The following is a 24505-nucleotide window of genomic DNA, read 5'->3' on the forward strand; positions in this document are numbered from 1 at the left end:
AGAGCCACATCGGAGCCTCATCCGTGCCCGCTGCCTCCGGTAAGCTCCCCATCGCCCCTCGAGGCACCTGTGGAGCGCCTCGTGGAAAACTGCTCCGGACTCCACGCAGGACAAGGGCTGGGAGCGGGAGGAATTAGGCTCAAAGCAGCCGACGAACGTGGCTGGGCCAAGCTTATGGCACAGCCCGGGGGCACCGTCCTGCGAGGCCGCCGTGGCAGCATCACTCATGGGGCGGCCAAGCAGCGGCCGGTGGCAGCCAGGACCCCGCTGCCTCCCCCCGGGGAGCCCGTCCGACCCCGTCCCCGCCAGCCCCGGCTTGGGGGTCGCTCGAAGCAGCACATTTGCACTGGCTTCCCCTGGCCCGAGCTGCTCTGTCTGTCCGCCCCGCGGGGAGCCCGGCGTTTCCCCCGGCACTGCCGTCGGGGCTGGCAGCCGGGCCGCCTGGAGCAAGTGGGGGCCCTGATTTTTATTATTATTTTTTCCTTAAGCTCAGAACTCGAAGGCGGGGGATTTCACGGAAAGTGAAGGGGAAGACAGGGCCCCGAAGTTATTGCACAAAATAATGAGTTCTCCAGCCGATTCCTTCGGACTGAGTCTGTGCCAGTGCGGGGATGCACACATCCCGCCCCACCGCCCTTCAGAAATCCCCCGATTAGCAGGAAAACTTGGGGTATTTCAAGTGCATACCAAGAAAATGAATGTCAAAGAATTTTTAATTTTTTTTTTTTTTTTAATTCGTGAAAGGAGCGTATTTTCTCTCTCTCCCGAGGTTTTTCAAACAAATTGGAGAGCTTTCCAGAGAGAACCCGGAGAAGAAATAATAGAAATATTAAAGCACTGTCTTGGTTGCCCTGATCTACAGCACCTTACTTTAAATGACCATTAGACTGTAAAATCCGGTCAAAACCTCATTCATCACAACAATATTGGTAAGAATGTATTTTGCCGAAGCTGCATTATCTCCCTCACGACAGAAACTACAAACAAAATGCATGTTCCAAGCGAAAGGGAAAAGGTTTTATTTAATCCAGAAAATAATTAAAATCTCATGTATTTTTATTGGTTTTAGTATCCAGCAGAGTGAAAATATTGAAACTCCGAGACCCCTTGCATTAAAAAGTCACAACTGCTCTATTTTATTAGTTCTGACTGTGTGAAAAAAATTATAAGGACAACATTGAAAAAATCCGGGTTTTAGAGCCCCGAATGGCCGTAAAAACAATAAAATCAACTATAAAACCTGCACTAGTGATATTAAAAAATTATGTAGTTCAATAAATGTGAGATTTCATGAATGCAGATTTAATAGTCTCCAACCCGTGGAAGGAGGAAGGCTGAGGTCTAACAATTGAATTTAAAGGGGCGGTGCTCTAGAACTGCAAAATTAAGTGCTTCATTTTTCTTGTTAGGGATTATGCAGTGGTAGTGGAATGTAATAACTGTGCCATTAAAACTTCCTTTTAACAAGGCCTATTGCTTGTATAAAAGTCAGAAAAGAATAATCTCTTCCTCTATTTATTTGTTTTCCAATAATACACCAAAACTTTTTTTTTCTTTTTGCATAAACTTGTTCTCAAGATTTTGAATCGACAGCTTGTAAAATATTGTGGAGGCCCTCCATTCTGCTGCCTCGTATCATGCACGTCGTTATTACAGAGGGCAACGGGTCAGCGGTTTACTGTACATTTATTAAGTAAATCAAGCTGCAAATCCAACACTTCCAGATGAAAACATTAACTAAACCCCTTGGAAAGAGCAATGCCTGGGAGACTGAGCACACAGAGAAAAAATAATCAAAACTGTCAGCTCGCTTTACGTGTACCTGATATTTACAAGACACAAGACCACGCTTTAAAGGTGAGTTTTGGCATTTGCTGACAATGTAAAGAAAAAGAAAACTCAACCTCCCTATATTATTAAATATATATATATATTTCCATTTCACCAACACCCTTTCGTCTTGCTCTGAGCCTCCTAGTTATTAAGATCTTCGTGGGTTTGAACCGGAGACCTTTTTTTCTTTTTAAGAAAGAAAGAAAGTCAAACCAGCACCTGCTATTCCCTAACAGCTTTCCGTGCTCGCTGTCAGCCCGGGGGCGTGTGAGGGAGACAGGGGACGGGCGGCCCGGCGGGGTCCGCGGACACACAGGGTGCACCTGCCGCCTCTGCTCCCACGGAGGGGGAGAAGGCGGTGCCGCCCACTGCCGTAGGGGCGAGTGCCCGGGTGGTTGACGGGGCACAGGTAGAGCGGGAGTCGCTGCCCCTTCCGCACCTCTCCCACCGCCCCTCCGCCCAAGTCCGGCCGACACTGCGCTGTTGGGCGAGGGGGCGGCCGCGCAGCGAGAGCCCGCGGCGCCCGGACGGAGCGCACGTCCCTCCCTGGGGGCGCCGGGGGGGCAGGAGGAATCACACACGGTGGGATTTTAAAAATTAAATCGATGGTGCCCAGGTGGCGCTGCTCGGGCCACCGCGCCGCCTTCCCCTCCCCGGGCTGTCGGGGAGCGGGTCTCCATCCCCGTCCGGGGGCGGCCGCCCCCACCGCCTCCCAGTTTACCGCCCGGTGCCGGCCGGGGCGCGGAGCAGCGCGGCGCGACTTCCTGATTCTCGGTCTCGGCCCTGTCCTGGGGGACGGGGTAGGAGCCGGTCCAGCCCCGCCGCCCACACGCTCCCGCCGCCCCCGCTTTCCCGGTCCACGCAGTCAGGCGGAGCGCCCTCGGGGACCTTTGCAAAGGAGAGGTGCGGGCCGGGTGGGGGGTGCCCATCCCCTTCTCCGCCTCCTCCCTCAGTCTGTGTCCGGGCCACGCTGCCGGGGTCAAGCAATCTCCCATGGCGAAGCCCGAAAACTGGGTAACGCTGTGCCCTGCGCGGGCCGAGGAACGGGAGGCGGCGCGGGCAGCGCCGCGCCCCCTGTGCCGTCGGGGCTCGCCCCGGCTCCCCCGGGCTGCGGCGGTGGTTGATTGGCGCCGCAGGGAGTTCGCTAGGGGAGGCGGGGGGAGTGTTTGCCGGCGGGGGGTGGTTTCCCCCTTCCCTGGCCGGGCTCATTGGCCAGACGGCGCCGTGGCAGGAAGGGGACAGAGACCACGCGGGCTCCGCCCCGCGCCAATAGAAACCTATCGAAGGGTAACCCGAGCCCAGAGAAACCCGCGGCGGCGGTGCCAGCACCCAGAGCCGCGGTCGGGGCCGGCTTTCCGCACGGGCGGCCGGGGGCGCGGGGGTGCGCGGGCGGTGACCGCGCCATGCAGTACCAGCCGCCGGCCGCGGCGCCGGCGGCCCTGGGCGTCGGCGTCCCGCTGTACGCGCCCACGCCGCTGCTCCAGCCCGCGCACCCCACGCCCTTCTACATCGAGGACATCCTGGGCCGCGGCCCCGCCGCCGCCCCGGCCCCCCACTCCCTGCCCGCCCCGCCGCCGCCGACTCTGCCGTCGCCCAATTCCTCCTTCACCAGCCTGGTGTCCCCGTACCGGACCCCTGTCTACGAGCCGACCCCCGTCCACCCGGCCTTCTCCCACCACCTCGCCGCCACCTACGGCACCGGCGCCTACGCCGGGCCCCTCTACTCCTTCCCCCGCGCCGTCGGCGACTACGCGCACGCCCTGATCCGGCAGGACCCTCTGGGTAAGCCATGTGCCTCCCCTCCGCCCTCCTTGCGTGCCGCCGCCCCGCTCCCGCCGTCAGGGCTTGGGGTGAATGAGAAGTGCGTGAAAGCTGCCCCCTTCCCCGCCCGCCCCACTGCTTCTCTGCGCTCCTCCGGCTCCCTCCGGCCCCCGTCAGATTTACAGTAAATTAAAGACGTGCCGTGCTCCGAGCCTGGCAGCGAGACCACAGTGCGCGCCCGCGGTGACTCAGATTTGTTTTCCTTCAACCAAGTGACTCTGAGAGTATCCTTAGTAATGTCGCGTGTGGTTTTAGTGGGGAGTTTTAATTGTATTGGGAGATCGCATGGCAGATCTCACCCTTTTCCTGCGGATGACTTGAAAAACAGCCGGGAGGCCGGCTCCGCTCACTGGGGCCCCCGCGGTTCCTCCGCGGGCTGGGCCGAGCCGGGTCGGGGCCCCGGCCGCCCCTTCTCGCCTGTGGCCGGGGGAAGCGTCCCCGCTGCGGGAGCCGAGCCCCGCGCCAGGGCTGCAGCACTTGTTCTTAGTGATTGCAAAACTGGACCTGACTCACCACATTTGTGCAGTGAAAGAGACTGACCCTTTCCGTTCATACAGGAAACCTTGAGCTCTCGATAGGAGTAAATCTGGTTTCAGAAGCTGTTAAGTGTTTTCCTGGCCGCCTGAAGCAGGCTCTTCCTCGGGAGTCGTGCACATTGCTGATTACTTTATCGACATCCTCAATACAGACAAATTCAGGAAACACTCGACTTCTGATAGCCGGGATCCGTTTTTCTGATATTGTTCATTTCCTCTGTGTGGGATGTGACTTTATGACAGCTAAAATAACCAGTTGCTTCCTATTTTTTTGAGTCTGTTTTGCACCAGAATTACTAAAGCCTGACGCAAGCAAAATCTCGAAAAACAATGCAGCGAATTTCAAAGGGTGCAGGCAGCAAGACAGAAAGACAAACAGTGTGACTCAGTGGCACTAGCCAGAGCCTCCTGCCCCGGGACGCGGCGGCCGCTCCGCAGCGGGGCTGGATCTCCGGCGTGTCGCCGCCTGCACCGGCTCGCCCCTCACCACTACCCTGGGCCCGAGGCTGAGCCTGGCTGGCACCCTGCGGCCTCTGGCGGGCAAGCCCCCAGCCAGGGGTGGGGGAACTGGGGGCACTTCTTCCCAGAAGCCCACTGCCGTCGTGTTGGCGCATCCCCCCTGCCCATCCCCGCGAAGTCCCCTCTCCGCGGGGATCTGGGCACTGACTTAGAGAAAGGCAGACGGTTTCTTTGGGGCATCGCAGTAAAAGAGCAGAAGGAAGCAAAGGTCTTTTTTTTTCTTTTTTTTTTTTCTCTTTTCTTTGCGAGATAGACCAACAGGAAACACATTGACGGAAATGTTGCCAAAGCCCGTAGACTTTAACTGGTCTCACTGCTCGGCGGAGGGGAAAAATCAGAGAGGGGAAAGACCAGAGTAGGAATTCGGGGAAGTAAAATTAGGCGAGGGAAATTAGCGAGCCCTGGACCCGGCGCGCCTCCACGTCTGGGCTCGGGCAGCAGCTGGGACTCCGTTGTCACGCGTGTCCGCGGCCAGCCAGTGACCCTCGGCGTTGTGCCTCTCTTTGTAGGGAAGCCGCTGCTATGGAGCCCCTTCATCCAGCGGCCGCTGCACAAGAGGAAAGGGGGGCAGGTCCGCTTCTCCAACGACCAGACCATCGAGCTGGAGAAGAAGTTCGAGACACAGAAATACCTGTCCCCGCCGGAGAGGAAGCGCTTGGCCAAGATGCTGCAGCTCAGCGAGAGGCAGGTGAGGCCATGCCCGTGCCCTGGGGAACCGCACCCCATCCCCGGGCAGCCACTGGGGCTGGCGGCACCGACCCCGTTCCGGTCCCCGCCGTTCAGTTGCTGTCGGCGCTCCGCTCCCGGGGCCCCGGCCAGCTCGGGGGTGGCGGCAGGAGGGAGGTGGCAGGCTCTTGCTTTCTGCTCGTGGCTCGGGTAGGGCTCCCGGCACTTACTTGCTCCAAGACTACCCCGTGCCTCCTCTCGTTGTCGTTGCTCAGGTCAAAACGTGGTTTCAAAATCGCAGAGCCAAATGGAGGCGCTTAAAGCAGGTACGTGGATGTTTCTGTTTCTATAGAAATAAGTATTTTAATTGTCTTATCTTATGCCGTGCTCGCCTATTCCAGGTTGTATGCAGAAGTCATCTGAAAAGCTGTTTAACCTCTTCACCTTGATTAAAAAGACAAATAGTCATGCTGGAATCCATGAGGACTCGTTCAGGCAGCACTAACGTTAAAAGCTCCTAATGTAGTTCCTATATCAATTATGCCCGTCTTTCACACACCACCTATTAAAACTCCACGCTAATTGTTTTGTAAACCCATATGTTGTTTAGCCAATTAACGTGGGGAAGATAAGTAATTGTCAGTAAATTACTTAGGGTTTTTTTGAGAACAGTATTTACTGGTGTTTTAAATCGCCCTCTCTTAATAAACACAAGTCGATTTATTTTGCAAACGTTGGGAGAGGGAGGTACAAACACCTTGTTTGTTTTGAGGAGCCGCATGGAAAATTGAGTAGCTTTTACTTTTCGTTCACAAATAGTTACAGTGTGTGAGGCTGAGAGATTAAAGCAGTTTCCCTTCCCTTAGATATTGTGCTCAAGCAGATAATTATTTTTTTTCTTACGGCCCATAGGGCCCGATCCTGCCTGGCTTGGCAAAATGAAGGTCCCTTGGCTCAAATATTTTTGAAAAATCCCAACATTGTGGCCTGAGTCTGGCTTCAGTAAGTGTGACATGGATGGCCGAGTTTTACTGGCAAATCAACCTTTAATATAAAAGTAATAAGAAAAGAAAAATAATCATAGTATCACGGTCTAGATGAATTTGTTCTGTGACCTTCATCTGAGTTAACCCGATCTTCAGTTGATTTTTTAATAAAGTCACATTACTCTGGCAAGAGGCAGGCGGGGTCCCTGGTGGGGCTCAACTCATGCCGCAGTGTCCGGAGAGCTTGCTTGGGATCTCAGCCATTTTAAGTCATTTCCTCCTTTTCATTCAGTTACATCCATTTCTCCAAGCCTGCATGGTTATATCATGGGTACGTGTCTCTGCCTGCTTTCTCTTAAGAGTATCATTTCATGCCCCCTTAGGGGACTGGGCTCACTAGACAGCTGCCGACACAGGGCTACTCTTACCTTCAGAGACTAGGTTTTGGTTAGGTTTGGTTTTAGTGGTGTTTTAATGTTGAGTTTTAGCTTAATTAGTAATTTTTTCCCGTTTGCTTTTGGGCCACTGATGGATTCAACCTCCCTCCTGTTGCTGTTGGGTATAATTAAAGAAAGATCAGGGCAGGAGGAAGCTGTGTGTCGGTGTTTGTAGACTCATAATAAACATTTGCTTTGCTAAAGACAAAAGTTCAGAGGTTCCTGGGCTCCAGCAGCTCCTGACTCTTTTGAAGTGGCTGTGATAACCATCGCCAAGGAGCCTTATTCACGGCAGCAGGCCCTGTGGCTGTGAGGGACTGCGATCAGAGTCCTTGCCCGGCCCTGTCCCACTCAGGCAGGTTTATAGGCAGGAGGCCCAGGGAGGTAGCGGGACACCTGCCTTTTCCTGCAAGAAACCCAGGGTGGTTTTCCCACACAACACAGCTGGAATTCCCAGGCCTCCTGTCTCTGGGCCTCGTATTTCTGTATCAAGCAGGCTTCTTTCATTGCAGGAGAATCCCCAGGCCACCAAAAAAGAAGAAGTGGAAGGTGCTGACAGTCACGGTGACCAAAGGCCGGAGAGCTGCCAGACTCCTGAGCAGAAGGGTAAGGAGGTCTCTCTGGATGGCTCGCAGTACACCCCCTCGCCGGCCTCCCAGGAGGACCTGGAGTCAGATGTCTCTGATGACTCTGATCAAGAAGTGGACATTGAAGGCGATAAAGGCTATTACAATTCTACCCATTAACAGCCCCATGCAGAGAGTGGACCCTAACTTGGCTTGCACTTTACCAGGGGCTGGTTTGAAAGAATATTATGCTACAGGAGAAAACTTTCACCGTTAAACTGAAAGGAAAGCATCACCAAATAGACTCGTTTTATAATAAGCAGAGAAAGAAAGATGTATTTTCCGCAAACAATCCAGTTTTGGAAGATCTCTAGTTTGGTTAAAGGAACATGGTTTGTATTTAATTATTTGTAAGATATATTTGTACAATAATCAATGTTCTAACTGGAATATAATCCTGCACCTATCCTTAAGGTGGCGAGGGTCGGGGTGTGTCTGAATCAGCTGCTGGTGGTGATCAGGCAAAACTCTCTAACTAGTGTGGAAGTGAGTATGGATTGCAGGACGAAGCCCTTTGTATGTGTAAACAAATGTTGTTTAAATAGATTAATTTAAACGCCCTGCGCAAGCAGAGAAGCATGTTCTGTGAAATAGGGAGGGATTTGGCCATCCCAAGAAGTGCCTTATGCTCACACTCTTTTATGTGCCGTGGTGCTCTCTACTGAGACATGCCTCCATTTGTCAGGTAGAGTCTCTGGACAGATTCATTTTTCCTCTCGTGTGAGATGAAATGTGCCTTCTCAGATTTTTGAGAACTTTGCCTCACAGACTGAATGGTTCCAATTGCAGAAAAAAGCCCCACCCAAACATCTTTTTCTCCTTTAAAATCTCTAGCACCAGTTTTTTATGGATTTCGTATTTGAGAAGAAAGTGCAGGGAGTGATGGGGCCCTGCTGCAGGAGAGAAACTGGTATCAGGTGTGGGGGTTAAGTGGGAAGATAATGCCTATCGTATACATATCTGCTTCTGTACATACTAGTTTTCTTTAAAAGTCTTGCGGTTTTGTACCTCACGTTGTTCATATTTTGTACATATTTGTTCAGTGTTAAAAAAAAGGCAAAACCTGATATTTAATTTTTGATGGACATGTCTGTGAAATAAACCTAAACTCTGCACCACCTGCCACACTGGCCATTCAGTTACTGGTAGGAGAAAACCCAAACCACCTCTCTGCCAGCAATTGTGCTGTAATTGGGCTTTTCCCTCAGTACAGTGCTGGTGGCCGGCCACCCCGCAGCCTTCTGGGTGCCCTCAGTTGCGGGGATTTCATGTGGGCTCGCTGCTATTTTTTTTTTTGCTGTTTTTCAGCCTGCCACCCCGCGTTTTGGTTTTGCCTCTACCTCTGCCCGCGCGGGAAGGGCTCTGCGGCGGGAGGAGGAAAAGCTGGCCGGCGAGCCCAGTCTGGAAGCTTAGGTGTTTACCCACGAGTCGCCCCGATCCTGGGGGGGCCGGGGAGGGGGAGCAGGCTGGAGGAGGAGCAGGGCCGGTGGTGCCTGCTTGGGGCTGGGCATCGACCCCAGCCGGGGCAGCCGCTGACCCACCTGAGTCAACAGTGGTTACTCATCGGCCTTTCTCCGAAATCATGCCAGCCCGGGAACCCGGGCTACGGGAAATGCTCCCAGGAGTGGGTATCCCGGGTGTGCTCCCACACAGGTATTCCGTTCCCCCGGGCGCCGCAACGAGCACCTGGGGAACAGGGACCTAGACCCTGCCAAGTGCCACAGAGGCTTTTAGTGCCAAGGAAGGTTTTTAGAGAGCAGCAAGTGCTGCTGAGGGGGATACCCCTTAGAGCAGCCAGGATGTTGCTTCTAAGCGGGTTAGTACTTCTAGAAACATCAGCTGAGTTTTCTGAATGAGTGGCTTTAGCTTTGGCTTATTCTAAATCCGCGATCATGAACGGGGCCCTAAAAGACGAAGTGATCGGGGGTTCCGTGCACACTGGGCACAGGGAGCAGGCTCCGGCTGCCCCCCGAGCTGCTCCCGCCGGGGCCGCGCCAGGGCCGAGTGCCCGCCGTTCGCTGGGCGGCCCTGGGGCCTGGGCACCGGCCCCTGGTTTAACACCACCCGTGACAAAGGGAGCCCCCAGGGCTCCTCTGAGGCACTTCTCCGCCAGGATCGAGCGCCAGCGTGGTGCGCGCCACGCGGGGAAATCGCCGTCGGGAGCAGACAGCTCACAGCGAGGCTCCGCCGAGGATGGGATCCCTTCTCCATTCTTCGGCTTTTCCCTCGCTCGGGGTTTCCGTCGCGGCTGTAAACCCGGGTCCCGAGGCAGACGGGAACAGCCTGCCGTGAGTCCCGGGAGCTGCGGCAGAGAGGGTGACGGAGGTGGGAGGGCCAGAAGCAGGGCAGGGAGCGCTCGGGAAGATGCGTCCCGGCCCTCCCCGTCCGTTTTTCCTTCTCTTGTCTATCTATCCCGACCGAAACCAGGGAGAACGAAGATGGCGTTGCCTCTTCAAGGCGGCTTCGTGTTACGGTTGTGCTTTCGTATGGGGATGGGGACACGCGTAGGACCGTGGGGTGAACTCCGGCACACCCCATTTCCACGCCTGGCAATGCCGGCGGGGGCCAGTCGCTGTCCAGGACTCGCCCGATGCGATGGCCGGGACGGGTGCTCTGCCCGAGGCACTGCGCGGGGTCGCGGTCCCGGCAGTGTAGCGGCGTCCAGGGAAGCCGCGCCCGACAAACCAGGCGCTTTCCCCGCGGTGGCGGGGGTTTGGCAGCTCCCTGCAGGTGAGGAGCGCAGATGCGCCGTCTGCAGCTGCCTGACCAGGGATGTGGATTTCCAGAGTGTCGCGACAGGTGACAAACAGCGCTGTAACCCAGGCTGCGCTGTCGATATGTCCTTGCTCACCCGCCCACCCGGGGAGGGGGGCTCAGGGAGGCAAGACACATCGGCGGGGCCCGCTGAGCTGCCGATCAGAACTAACCGGCCAGCAGCTGTCCCTAATTCCCCCAGCCCGTTTCCACAGCGGGAGAGACCGATATGGAGATGCCCACGGCGAGGCGGACGAGCAGCTCTCCGCGGGCAGTCTCTGCTCCTCGGCTCGAGAAAAACAGCCAGAGCACTTTACACCGTTCGGAAAACCTTCGAGCCCCTTCCGTGCCACCCTGCTCTGTCCTGTTTGTTTGCCCGTTGGCTATTCCATGCCGAACTGGCACGTATGACCTTTCCAGCACAACTCCCGTCTTGTTTTCGACGTTTTTTATCAGCCGATTCAACTTGAAAATGGTTATCATTTAGCAGAAAAACAAACACAAAAGCACATTTTTGTAAGCAAAACGTTAATGATTGGAAGAATTGCACCAATTTCAGCTTGACAGTGTGTGATTAATCCTCCGGGTCAGGTACTTATATTTTTAGTCATTAAGTTCGTCGGCCTTTGATATGCAGAACTGTTTCTAGCCTAATAGGCTATCGACCCAGCCGCTGTGTACTTTGACTCCTTGCGCAGCGCGGACCCCGGCCCGCAGCGGGCACAGCCGGCGGCCCCGGGGGATGCCCGGCCGGGTGGGGCCCGTCCTCAAGGAGGCGGTCAGGGTTACCCGTGGAAGCGGCGGGAGCCACCTGTGTCCTCGCAGAATGCCCACGCGCGGGGGCAGGGCGAGTCACGCGTGGGGACACGCGTGGGGCTGCGTGTCTGCGCTCCCCTCCAGTGCTGCCGCGGGGTGCGGGGGAGGGGGCAGCAGGAAATTGGATACACGATATTCGCGTTACGGGTCACTTTAATCCTTCCCATTGAAACATCCTCTTTTATTGCACAATGATAGGAAATAATAACTCGGGGCTCCTAATTGTTTGCTTTCGCTGAAAAGGACCTTCCTCTGGTCATGTCGGATAAATGAAAGATTTGCCGCTCAGTTTAGTGGACAACGTGAAATGGTATTAGGCCTCGAGGAAATCTGCTATTAGATGTTTTCTCAGAGGACAAAAAAAAAATCAGACACACAAAAAATCTCTGCATGGGTATTATTGTGTTTTAGCTACATATATAAATAAAAAGTTAGTTTTTAAAGACTTAGCACATGAGAAAGTTTCAAGACAGAAAGAGCTGAAAGCATGAACAGCATGTCAGAGCATGCTGATCTGATTCAGATCAACTTCCTATTAATGTTTGGTGGTGGTTTGGGCTCAGAAAGGACAGAAAGATTGTGTCCAGGTCTGTGGGTGACAACAACTGCTTACCAAAAGAATTTTGCTGACTGTGGAGTCTCTGCCTTATTCTGAATCATGGACTTTATTGGCTGCAGGCCTCCTGAGCATAGGAGGTTTGCTTTCTTCCTATTTATTCACAACAGGAAATCAATGTGTATTTCTAAAATATTTCAGGTGGTGCATCCCAAGGCCAAAAAAACTTGACACAATTGTGAAAAAGCCTCATCATGTTAACTTAAGTGTCTCCATTTCACAACTCCATTGTTTGAGAGCTATTGACAAGTGACTACTAAACCCGAGGAGTCTCAAGCACATCCAGACTGTGTTACTTTGGTCACTTGGAGTTATACCAGCAAATTATTATTTGGTGGAGTCTTTCAATTGAGTTGGTGACTTGTGAATTTTCCCCTGAATGTTAGATACCCATCCATGTCATAAAGACATAATCTCTAACGGGACTAATTGAGATGTAGATGTTTTTCCTACTAGATAACCCCTCTATGTCATTAAGCCTTAATAATAAATAGAACTAAAAGTTTTGTTTGGATTTGGTTTTTTTGGTTGTAGTTTTTTTGCTTCTGTTTAGTTTGTTGTTGTTGTGTTGTGATTTTTTTCATGTAGAAAAAAAGGACCTGACAATTAACAGTCAGAGTGGCTGGGCTTGTGCTTGTTCTACAATTGTGGTAGTGACTTTTTCCTTTTTTTTAATTATTCTTTTTCCTTTCCTGAAGGTATTGTTTAAGATGTCAAAGATGCTAGTACAATTCTGGGAAACAGATACTCCAGTTTGTTCACTCTCCAATCAGCTTGGTAGAAGCAAACCAGTGTAAGGATATGTATTAATGACTAACAATGTATGTGCTGACTTTGTAGAAGACAATTGTTGCAATGGGTATGTGTGCATGCATGTGGGCTAGACATTTTCAAGTAGCTGTTTAAAGGAACAGATTAGATTGAGGGTTTTGTCTGGGTACATTTCAGTGAAAACGAAATCAAAGTCAAAACTAATTGCTGTGGTGGCCTGTAGGAGCGAATTGGTGCTCACAGTCAGCTAGAAAGACTAATGCTAAAGACAAATTGAACTTTGCATTTGTTGGTACAGTTCAGGCAAATAATTTGGGATAAACGATTGAATGGGCATGGAAAATGAGCTACCATCTCATCAGCCTCAGGGAAGGGGCCATTTCCAGGAGACCTAATTCAATCAAGCTTATTTAAGGACTAAAAATCCCATCTGACAGACACATAGACCTCAACACTTTTAGCATGATTTTAGCAGGCTGAGTTGCAGTCAGCCAGGAGCCCAGACTATGACCTGCTAAAATTTAGCAGATTATCTTGGTAGACTTTTAGTAGGTCTTGCTTTTGAAAAAAGAGTGCCTGACTGAACTAAATCTACTGAAAAAAAAGGATCTTTTTCTCTTGTTGTCTAGACAAGGCCTTCATGGTTTTCCTACGTGTCAGTCTGTGCCATTGCTTTGAAGATGTGTGTGAAGAAACTTCTTACTGATCCTTTCCTATGCTATTCTCTTTGGCTGTTGCAGTGGGACTTCCTGTGAGCATGGCGTGCTGTTTTAAAAAGTATTCTATCATTGTCTAGACAGGTATAAAAGTTATATTTTTAGAATGACTTAGCAAACACTTTTAAACACCTTTTAGCATTTGACTTGTCCTATTTATGCAAGGTTTCAAAACATGTTAGTCAAACCACATTAGCTAGTATCTTTAAAAGCACAACTTTTCCCCTAGTCTAGATGTACTGAAAGAGAGTCCTTGTCCTGGGATACACCCATATGAGGGTACAGCCTTTTTAAAATGAGTCAGGACTGTCTGCTACCCTGCAATTGTATCTCAATGACTTACTGCAGCTATCAAGATAAAAATCACAGGTTAAAAGGGGAAGAAGTAACTTTGTTTTATACACATCAGTTCTTCCACTTCCTTCTCTAAGTAATAAGGAACACTCCTAGCCAGCCAAAACTCTAATCTAGCACACAGAGTCGATCAGAGAGTAGCTCAGACCTGTGGTAGTCCTAGGGTATAGAATAACCCAGTTCTGAAAAAGGATGGACTAGTGGCTGAGATTACTTTTCAGGGACTTGTCCTCCCAGTTGTCACCTTTGGTTCTTCCAGGGGAGCTCTTTCCAAACCTACCTTGAATGAAAATAGCCCAAGTTACTGTAAGCAGTTTAGAGATGGTAACCCTTGAAGAAAAGGTCTGCACTAATTTGGTTCATTTTGGCTGGTGGGTGTTGAAGCACTACCAGCACATCAGAGAAAGTTTTGCTCATTGAGGGAGTTTATTTGGTTGTTTCTGGGCTCTATGGCTAGTAAGACACCAGATTAAATTAGGCCTCGTGCATGTCAGTGCCAGTTAGATGTGGGCAGGAACTGCGAATGAGTTGCTCTGTTCGCTGAAAACAAACACAGAGCTGTATAACTCGGGGTGAGAACAGCCAAGGGAGCTGTGCTGTAGTAGACAAGGCTTCAGGGTCTCAGAGGCAAAAAGAGCAGGATGGGACAGTGCAGCTCCATGGCGTCCTGATGCAGGAGCAAACCAGGAATTTTTTCTGAAGTTTGTCAGATGATAGAGACAGATTTGGCAAATGATTGTTTTGGGTAAAGGGCAGAAATGGCTCTGGCTGTTTGGTAGGGACCAGATTGAAGTTTTCCACCCAAGTAAGATTTTGGGATAACGTAGTGCCCAGAACAACCCATAGGAGATGGATGAGGTCTGCCCTGCAGAGCTAAGCCCATTTTTCTGACTTTGGCCCTGGAGACTCACACAGACAGCATTGGCTCAATCACCAGTAATGTGTCTGGTACAATGTTGTCCCTTGGTGCAATACCCCCTGCAATTTTATGAGCATTTTACCCCAAGTGAAGCATCCTAATTTGATTCAGTGGAATAGCAGCGATATTGGCAGCAGCAGAGATGGCAGGCCTTGGTACCTGATCTCACCTCAGTGAGCAGGCAGGTGATGTACAGCACTTCCCCAAAATCATACTTCTTTATCGTAACTCTTTGGGGAGGATTGAACCCCATCAGATCACTAGTTGCTCTTGAAGATCTCAATCAGCACTGCATGCAGGTAGTGTTCATGTTGTTCACAGTTTCCCATACTGTGATACAAGAAGAGAATGCTGACACTGCAATAGCTGAATAAAAGACACCCATTTTCTGTCAATGCTACTCTCATAATGAATATTGTTCATGCTTGGTGCTCATTTGCTCCACCAGCTACCCCTACCCCCAAACCTTTGGGAGCGTCTGGGCAGTCAGGGTATACGCACAGAAAGTACAGGTGGTGAATATCAGCACGTATTAGAATATATTTATGCCTTAATTAAAAAAAACTTACACTGTAAAGTCACTGATTTACTTATTAACATACTACAGTTTTTTCTCCCTTTTTAACCATTGCCTGATATTTTTGCTGTAATAAAATATATGCTGTCTGCAGATAGAAACAAATGTTTTTTTTCTAGAAAAGAGAATTTTAGTATAGATGCCTGTGGGTGACACAACACCAAAACACCTATGAATGTAGTGGGCAATGGGATGCAACAAGCCAGCTTCAGAATTTTTTTTCAGACAGCAGAAGTTCCCTGTGCTTCAGATAATAAATATCTTACACTCATGGTTGTGGTGATCGGTTTATATTGATTCATTATCAACTATTCAAAAATGAAATTTCTGTGTCGTAGTATAGCCCTTGGAAGAGTTTTCTTGACAAAATTATTTTCTGTTATTTTGTGGGTTTTTTTCAAAGATGATACTTCTGCCTCATTACTGTCTCCTGAACTATCAATCGCATGATTCGTTGACACGACCTGTACAATCTTATTTCCTATATATATAAGGACCTAGCATCTAGCAATGCCAACTGCAGTACACACAATGATACTTTAAAATGTATATAGAGTATTAAGTTATTTGTTAGTTGCACCAGAACAAATGTAGGATAAATAATGCCATTAAATAACAAATGTATTAAGGCCTTATTTTCCTTAGTTGCTTACGGAATCTGCATTACTACATACTTTCCATTATTTGCAAATTACACCAGACAGATTGAATAAATGCTTTAAAATGGGTTCTGAACACTGGTTTAGTAGCACAGAGGAAGTGGTTTCTTAGACAACTGCTACCCACATATTGATTTAATAATAGAGAGGTGGAGGGGCGAAGATGAATATGTTGATGTACTGAGCTGTTGATTGTTTAATTGAGAGTAAAATTTTTAGCTTCACTAGTCAATTACCTGATCTCATTAAGTTCTTAAAAATCGCTAAAATACCATTCTGGCTGAAGCAGCTGCACTTTGCTACTATATTGTCTAAAGCATTAGGAAAATCATTTGCTAATGGTGATTTACAAGTGTAAACATATGATATTTTTAGCATCCGAATAAGCTTTCTCTGTGTGAGAGATCTTGAATGACTATCATGCACCAGGTATGCAAAGGCAAAGATGGATATGAAATGTGTTTTTATGTTTGCTTAAATGAACCTTAAACTTTCTGAGTATTATATTCAAACCTTATCAACAGAGTGGAAAATGGAAGCAGAAAATCACAACTTTTAGACATTAGAGATGTTTCAAATATAAACGCAAGAAGTTATTCAGTGCCTGGCACAGAACAGGGGTTGTTTTAAGGATAAATGTAAACTAAGACAGCATTTGACATCCCTGTGGAGGTAGAAGCTCCTCGCTGTGAAGATGCTAAAGACACCAACATAGCTGCACAAGGTAATGATGCTCTGAAGGCTCCAGAGCAGCAAGGACAACTTGTCTTGTGCCTTGCCTTGTTACTTTGGAAATTGCTGATAAAGGGCTTTGCATGGCACCTCCCAGATTCTATATGCCATAGGGTGTAAGCACTATTAGTAATCAGTGGCATTTTGTGTATTTCCAAACATCACAGGAACACATTCTTTCAGGTTAACACATTTTCATTTTGCAGGATGACTGTCCCAGAAAAGGTAGATGATCGATCAGCATTTATACAGTAATATAAGAAACCCTTTCGAAAACCTATGTGGCAAGGGCTCTGGTTCCCTGTGTACCTTGTTTGGTTTTTAGATCAGTTCATAGAAAGACAGCTAGTTTTTATGCAGAAGGAGTCTGGGGTGAATTTCTTCACTCTTGCAGTGTGCAAGCAGTGTGACTTTAGTCACAAGAACTTGATGAACTCTGAACTCAGAAAGGAGCTAGTCATGTTTTTCTCTCAGTGTAAAGATGCAACAAGAGGTTGTGAAGAAGTTCCACAATGAGAGATGAAGGAAGAACTGTATTTTTTTCCCTTCACAAAGAGTTAATTATAGATATTAGTAGCTGAGAAATAATTTAGAAGAAATTCAGTAACACCAGGTCTTCCCAGTTTTTGGGGTCATTCCCACTGATGTCTGTTTCTGATTTTGTGCCAATCCATGTACCACTTACAATCTCTTTGGAGCCAAAAATCGCTGTCAAAATATGAAGAAGGGACAAAAGCACATAGCACTGATAAAGAAATGTGCCAGTTCCCCAACCTTACAGCACATGCATTCAAACTTCTCAGGAAATATAATTACTGTCTTCCAGTAGTTATCTATTATTACTTGAAGTCCCAATACATCAGTGGCTCCCAAACTACCTGGAAGCTTGTTACTTAAGGTTTTGGGTACCTGGATTGAAGTGCAAAGTGAAAAGCAAATGGAACTGCTGGTGTTGCATTTTGATGTTATGTAAATTGGCAGCTGGATTCTGCACAAGGCATTGATATAAATAGATCAACCCAAACTTGAGGGCATTCACAGGGATTCTTTCTTAATGTTATGGTAAGTGTCAGAAGATATTTTATGTTGTAACACAAACAGTGGCATAAAAACACCAATAAGATAATGTTGATTTAGGTCTTTCAGACTGCAAAACTACTCAGGGTCTGGGGTTTGGGTTTGTTTTCTGGTTTTTTTTGACTGGCTATTGTAATTTAAGGGTGCAGGGAGGGGGATATTTTGGCTCTGCACTCTCCTGAATTGACTGTGGAATTGGGCAGAACGAGTAGGAGCTGACTAGAGCTACTCCACGACTCACTCATACTGTCAAGGCAGACAAGTTTGTTGTGCCAGTGTTATTGTGATCAACCTGTCTGTCCAAAATGGTGCTGCAGCCATTAAACATTTCTCAGGTTTAAATAGCACAAAGCCGATTTTGGAAGGGGTAAAGCCTATGTAACTTGGTTTACCATTGCAGTTTCTGGAATGATAGCAAATTCAGCTGTGATTTGTTTACAGGAACAGTGAAACCATTTTAAACACTGATTCAAAGGCATTTCTTGGTGATAGCTGCTATCAACAGTGGGTTGACTTCCTACTTGGTCAGTAGGCCAGGAGAGCCATCCTGCTGGAAATGAGAACCTGGGAGGCTTTTCCCTGAGCAGAGCCCTGTGTGACAGGAGGTCCTGCAGAGAGAAGCTCTGGGAATAGCCGGCTCAGGAAAGTGCCCAGGGCCAAATATTTGCAGAACTGTTCTGAACTATCGTTCTGCTTACGATATTTGTGGTTTTGAGATAAGAAAATGAGGAAACTGAATAAAAGTAACGATCCACCAAAAAAGTGAGTTGTATAAGCATATCACTTCTGTGGGCCAGACCTTGCTGCTGTTGGTAAAAAATTTTGAGGTGTCTGACTGGCATTCAAGTTCATGAAGCTTCTTAGATGCCAAATCTTCTAACCTGCACCCTGAAGATTGCATGCTGATACATGATGATCCATTTCATAGAATCCTTTTCAAAACAGAATAGGAGAAGAATCAGGGTGTAATTTTCTTGAATATAATAAGTATTTAATTCTGAAGTCCATCTTGTTAAGGTCTCCTTAGTTTGGATTTTTGTTGGTTGTTTGTTGTGGAGTTTTGTTTGTGTTTATTTGGATTTTTTTCTTTTGTGTTGGTTTTCAGTGATTTTTCATGTTCTTCAGAGTATGAAGAACTATTTTTCTGGTAGCGTGAGCTGTACCAAATCCTGAAGGTTGCAATTAATGTTGATTTATGTGTCAGACTAAACCTAGTCTCCCTAGGTATGTCAGCCTAGGGAGATCTTTTTCCTAACAAATAAATTAACACATTTCCTGAAATGAAAGTGGCAGGTGATTACTTGTTTTGTGTCTTCCACTCCTTTTTTGGTTGAGTTGAGCTCATACCATCTTATACAGCACTGGATTGCATTTAAGTTTTCTAAAACATGTTCTCTAGAAAAGAAGCAATTACAGTGCAGGGCATTTTGAAACTACAAGAGTCTACACAGTATTTGACAACAAAACACATTTCTCAAACTTCTGAATTCCAAGAATCAGCTAAAGCATAGTGCTGGGAATATAATGTATAATGCATGAAGATATTTCAGTGATTCGTGAGAATTTGTTTCATTCTATTTCTAGATATGAGCGGCTCATTAACTAGCTTTTAAATATGTATACCTTTAAAAGCAGAATTTCCTCTTGCCCACTAAGATCAGGAATATATGATACAAAAACACTGAAATGTTTTACTTTATCTCATCAGTAGTTTCTTGTCCAATTACGTACATCTTATTCCCAAGATAATAATTTTCTGAAAAACCTTTTTGTATGACCATTCACAAATATTAAGGCTTTTAATAGTTATATCATCCAATGCTTATATTGCCTAGCCAACATTTACTGTGAATCTATTAATGGCCCTGCTTTTAATTCCTAATGATACTAAAATTAAATTAGCTATGTACTCTCTTACAACTTCTGTCTCCTGATCTGGAAGATTGTTTATACAAGCAATCAGGGAAGTTAGCTGCTCACTGGCAGGGCAAGTGTCTGCAAATAGCCTCTGCAATAACATATTAGCCACTGCAAATGGAGAAATATGAATTAAGCATATAGATATTGCACTTGTTTCCCTTGTGCCTCCCCCCTTTCCTTGACATGTTTACACATTTGTAATGTCAGAAAGAGCTCTGAATGTTGAGCATTAATTAGATGTGGGAACTGGAGCATAAAATAACATCTACATTTTATCCTTTTTAATCAAGAGGAAATGCTCTAATGTTGGATTTAGATTTAATGCAAAACTAAATATTTGACTCACAATATATTATGTCAGCAGATTAGCTGGTATTTATCACAGTTTTCAAAACCAGGGCTTTAATGCCTCATTTGGCATGATTTTGTCAGCCCCTGGCAGAAAGCTGATAAACTGTCCATTTATGCCATTACAGCTGCCTCTTGTAGCATTTGTGCTGCTATGGAGAGGGGTCAGCTTTTCCTTAAAACCTTTGGTTTTGATCATTTTATAACAGATTGATCTTTAAAGTTAATTTGGCTGTATTACAGTAGATAAATTTAAGACTATAAATTGGGTTTTGATAGTACAAAAATAGCTTAAATTGACTGAGTAGCCAAAAATTATCTAAATACCACATTCTTTCTGCCAAGGTAGCTGAAACTGGAGCTAAAACTACCACTGGACTTCTATTTCTTCCCTAATTCTGAGTTTCTCCTTCGTAGGGACATTTTGTTTTCTTTGCTTGGGCATTTTTAAAGATTTCCTTTTGTGCATAGGTAGAAAAGAAAAAAAAATTTTCCACAATAAAGGTCAAAACTGAAATGGACTAAATTATACTGCCTCTGTTGACCAGATAAGATGATTCTAGAGGGTACTCTAGCTCTAAAACCCTCTCCAGGCATGTGCTTTTACCTGCTTGGGGTTGTCAGAGTGGACAACATGTTACCCTGCACCCCAGCTCTTACATAGAACGTGGATATGCCAGTACCAAGTACCCTGTGCTCAAAAGATCAGCATTGTCATTATTCCTACTGACTTCTATTGTATTATTTGCCATTTCCACTGGGAAGAGCTGATACACTCACAGGCCCAACTAGAGATGTGCTTGAGGTGGTTAAAGCCACCTGCATTGCCTGAGATGGTGGAAGCCCAGGTATGAAATGGTTCCAACCATTTCTCCAGAACAGGACAAGTCCTCAAGTTATACAAATGCTATGCTACACTTTTCTTGTAAAGTCCAAATTATGTCATGTCTTGTTATAAATGCAACAGAATTATTTACCATTAATTTCTAATCCACTTCTGTCTTTCTTCTTGGTTTCAGAAATAGATACTGTGTCACTGTTCTGCTGACTGGGCCACAACACTGCTGGGACAGCTGTGACAGCCTGAGGAATTAAAAACGAGACGGGGAGTCCTGTTTCTCCCACAGAACCTTCCATTTCATCAGAGTCTGCTTACAGAATGAGAGCTTTACTAGTTTTATAAAAGTCAGAAAAATAGTAATGGAAAGACACACGCAACACCAGCAGGAAGGGCTACTCAAATGTGCAGTGCTTGGTCCCTCACCCGCACTGGCAGGGAATGGCTTCCTGCAGGACTGGCTGAAGCTCTCTTGGGTAATTAGTGAGTTAGTTGCAAAACAGCTTCTGTGTTCAGTGTAGTAACATCATTAGAAATATGAATTATGTGTCTGTTTAGGAAGACTGGTACATTTTTACAATTATCTAAACAAAATGAATTGCAGAATTTCAGGTCAAACCTGAACTTTGCCCTGTCTCCAGAAGTGCAAGGACTATTAAGTCACTGACTTGTAAAGAGCACAACTCATCCTGCCCATTTGCTTTCCTTTTTTTTTCCTATTGATACCATTGAAGCCGTTGTCAGCATATGCATGAATTAAGCGAGCATTTACCTTTGGTGACTGGCTTTTGGTAGGGAAAGTATGTGGAAAGCCAGCTGCTCAGGATGTTTAAAGCAATGCTTTTCAATTTACAGGCATAAATTAATTTTTCCCCTACCAAAACATAAGGAAAAATAGTTCCAGCACTGAAATCTTGCACTCTGTGGAGATGTCAAAACCTGAGGACACAACCTGTTTCAAGAAATTCAGGTGCCTCTTATCTCTGTTCCTGGATAGTTCTGTCTTAGCTGATAATGTTCAGCCACTACCAGCCCAAGGGTAAGATAATCCTTCCCTGTGACCAGTGGCGATTTCAGCAAACAGGCTTTAGTTTCTGTCTCTGCTTCGGGAAGAGCAGAAGCTGGGGTATTAAAACAATTTCCCCAGTAAGATCCACTAGAAGGTGGGAGGAGAGTCATGCATATTTGTGCATACTTGCAGTCCACCCACTCCTTCCTTCCCTGGGCCCACCCTTCCGCCCGCCACGCTGTCCCCAGGGGCACAAAGGCTCTGCCCTGGCTGGATGCTGTGGCAGCACTGGGGGGGGGTTCACAGTCTATCCTCCCTGCAGGGGCTAGCAGGAGGGGCAGAGATGCTCTGGGGGCTGGGAGCAGTCCTGTACTCCTCTTCCAGCTAGGAAATGGAGTTATCTGTTTAGCTAAAAGCAATAAAAAGAGCTTCCCTCCTACCAACGCCAACTCATGTGGTATGTGTCTGACAAGCCTAGGTAGCTGCCTTGCTCCTGTGCTCAGGCCCAGCAATTGCAGCTACAAATTCTCTAAAACAGTTCATGTTTCTCTGTCATTATCAAGGCAAAACTACCTTTTGGTGGTGGGTTGAAGTCAGCACTTGTGTTAGCGTAGAGATTAAAATTCTCGTGGGAACCTGCAGAGGTGGCATCAGCCTCTGGGTCCACTGGAACAGCACCTTTTGTTTGCTGACCTGGTGCAAAGGCAGCTCTTCTGTGCTCAGCAGTGCCAGTCAGCAGAGGCCTCAGAGCTTGTGGGATCAGCACTTTATTCACATGAAAGACCTGATGCCTTTGATTCAGTACTTCTGTCTTTCCAGGATGATGACACCAAAGCAAAGGTCTCTGTGATCTCACTGTCTCAGCAGCTTTCATGTGTGAGATTGGTACACAGAGAGTTGCCCGTCTGGCATCTATTTACTCAGTGGAAAGGGAGCAAAAAGGCACAGACTCGCCCAGGGTCGCACAACAGAGGTGTCGCCAACTCTTTGCAGTGCATTGCCTATTGCACCAAGTTTTACGAGTTCATTTTCAGCCTCAGCTTTTGCTGTTGTGTGATAATCTGATCTTTCATTAAAAAACCAACCAACCAACCAAAAAGTCCAAAGACCCTGTAACATTGTCAAAGAGACATTAGAAAATGTGCAGCTACAGGACCAAAAGAATCACAATGCAAATAAGAACCTATGTGATGTGTAAAACAAACATGCTTTTCTCAATTTTCTGACTTTTCTAGGACAGGGGAACTCACAGTTTTAACACTCTTAATGGAAATGGTGAATGTTGTGCTTTGAAGTCCTCTAATATGCTGAAGATGCTCCTGTTCACATAAATGGTTCTCAGGGTTGCCCTGGCCACAGCTTTAATGGGACAACAACGTGGGTAGAGACGTCCCAAAAAAAGCACAAACCCAAGGCAGAAAGAGTTCTACTAAGTCATCAAATTTAGTCTTTTGTTCTCTCAAACATCTTGGTATCCTTATATATATATGTATATATAACTGGAGGAGTAAAAGAAACGGCACTAAACTTACACAGCTTCTTTTTTGACTTCTTGTCCCCTTACATTTCCCACACAACTCCTACTACTGGTGCCATATTTATTAGCTGATGGACCAGTGTGGTGGCTGGCTGGTGCTATTATGTAACTGCTGCTTAGGTGGAACAAGTGCAGTACCAAAACCTAAACCTCTATGAACTCATCTAAGAGGGCAAACCAGAAAATTAAATACCCTGACTAGGATGAGATTTTCAAAAGTATTTGGTGTTGGCCTTTCTGCATCCACTGAATTTCAGAATAAAATCCTTCCCTGCCTATGTGGTGGACAAAGCCATCCTGGCCTGCTCCTGAAGATTTGACTGTCAGTGATGTCTTATCCCTGTTATAACACAGCTCAGTCTTCCAGTCAGGAAACCAAAAGAAGAGACATTCTTTGAGTAAGGTTTAGAATTAAATTATAAACATAGATTAAGGTTATAATCTCAGGCATATTTAGAAAGAGTAAAGGCTCAGTCATCAGGCTGTTTTACAGATTTCAATTTAAAAAGCACTCAGGTTTGTTCAAACTTTAAGCCAATGTGTTTAATGCAGAAAAGTTATTTTTTACTTTGCTTCTTTAATTAAACACCAAGAGAAACTGTTGTCCACATGCTTTGATCTTGTAAATGCTTACTGTTTATCCAGGTACCTGAAAGAATGAAGAAACAGATATAATTATGTCCTTGCCATCTGTAGTGGGTTTCTGTGGCTGGGTTTTGGTAGCGGGGTGGAGGCTACAGGAGTGGCTTCTGTTAAAAGCTGCTAGGAGCTTCTCCTGTCCTGTGGAGCCAATGCCAGCCAGCTCCAGGATGGGCTTCCTGCTGCTGGCCAAGGCTAGGCCAATTAGAAATGATAGTAACACCTCCGTGATAAAATATTTAAGAACAGAAAGTTGTGCAGATGAAAATTCCAGCGAGGGAAGAGGGGAGTGAGAAGATGTGAACAACAACATAGACACAAATGTCAGTGCAGAAGGAGGGGGAGGAGTGCTCCAGACACAGGAGCTGTGACCCTTGTGGCCCGTGGTGCAGACCATGGCGGGGCAGCTGTGCCCCTGCAGCCCATGGAGGACCATCGAGGTGCAGAGACCCCCCTGCAGCCCATGGAGGAGCCCATGCTGGAGCAGGTGGATGCATGAAGGAGACTGTGACCCCTTGGGAGGCCTAGGATGGAGCAGGGTCCTGCTGGGAAACTGCAGCCCATGCTGAAGCAGATGTTCTCTGGTAGGACTTGTGGCCCCTGTGGGGGACCGACGTTGGTACAGCTCATCTGTGAAAGACTGCATCCCATGGAGGAGTGACCCACGGGACAGCAGTTTGGGAAGAACTGTTGCCCGAGGGATGGACTCACACTGGAGAGGTCCATTAAGGACTGTCTCCTGTGGGAGGGACCCCATGGGAGCAGAGGAAGGACTCCTCTCTCTGAGCAGTGCCAGAAA

The 24505-nt window shown here is 47.3% G+C and overlaps 1 protein-coding gene across 1 annotated transcript; it reads left to right on the forward strand.

Annotated features, from left to right (window-relative positions):
* The first annotated feature begins 3236 nt into the window (after positions 1–3236).
* HHEX (hematopoietically expressed homeobox) lies at positions 3237–8539 on the forward strand. Its single transcript, XM_032694237.1, has 4 exons — positions 3237–3615; positions 5219–5397; positions 5651–5701; positions 7311–8539. Exons 1-4 carry the CDS (start codon positions 3237–3239, stop codon positions 7542–7544), a joined length of 843 nt encoding a protein of 280 aa, XP_032550128.1. The 3' UTR covers positions 7545–8539.
* The last annotated feature ends 15966 nt before the right edge of the window (positions 8540–24505 follow it).

Source organism: Chiroxiphia lanceolata, chromosome 8 (assembly GCF_009829145.1).
Source record: "Chiroxiphia lanceolata isolate bChiLan1 chromosome 8, bChiLan1.pri, whole genome shotgun sequence".
Classification (NCBI taxonomy): Eukaryota; Metazoa; Chordata; class Aves; order Passeriformes; family Pipridae; genus Chiroxiphia; species Chiroxiphia lanceolata.

What these genes read in the sequence shown, in the direction of transcription:
- HHEX (XM_032694237.1), top strand. Translation starts at nt 3,237, where the DNA reads ATGCAGTACCAGCCGCCGGCCGCGGCGCCGGCGGCCCTGGGCGTCGGC. An exon ending in GATCCGGCAGGACCCTCTGG is followed by an intron (nt 3,616 to 5,218) that starts GTAAGCCATGTG and finishes CTCTCTTTGTAG; the next exon opens with GGAAGCCGCTGCTATGGAGC. An exon ending in TGCAGCTCAGCGAGAGGCAG is followed by an intron (nt 5,398 to 5,650) that starts GTGAGGCCATGC and finishes GTCGTTGCTCAG; the next exon opens with GTCAAAACGTGGTTTCAAAA.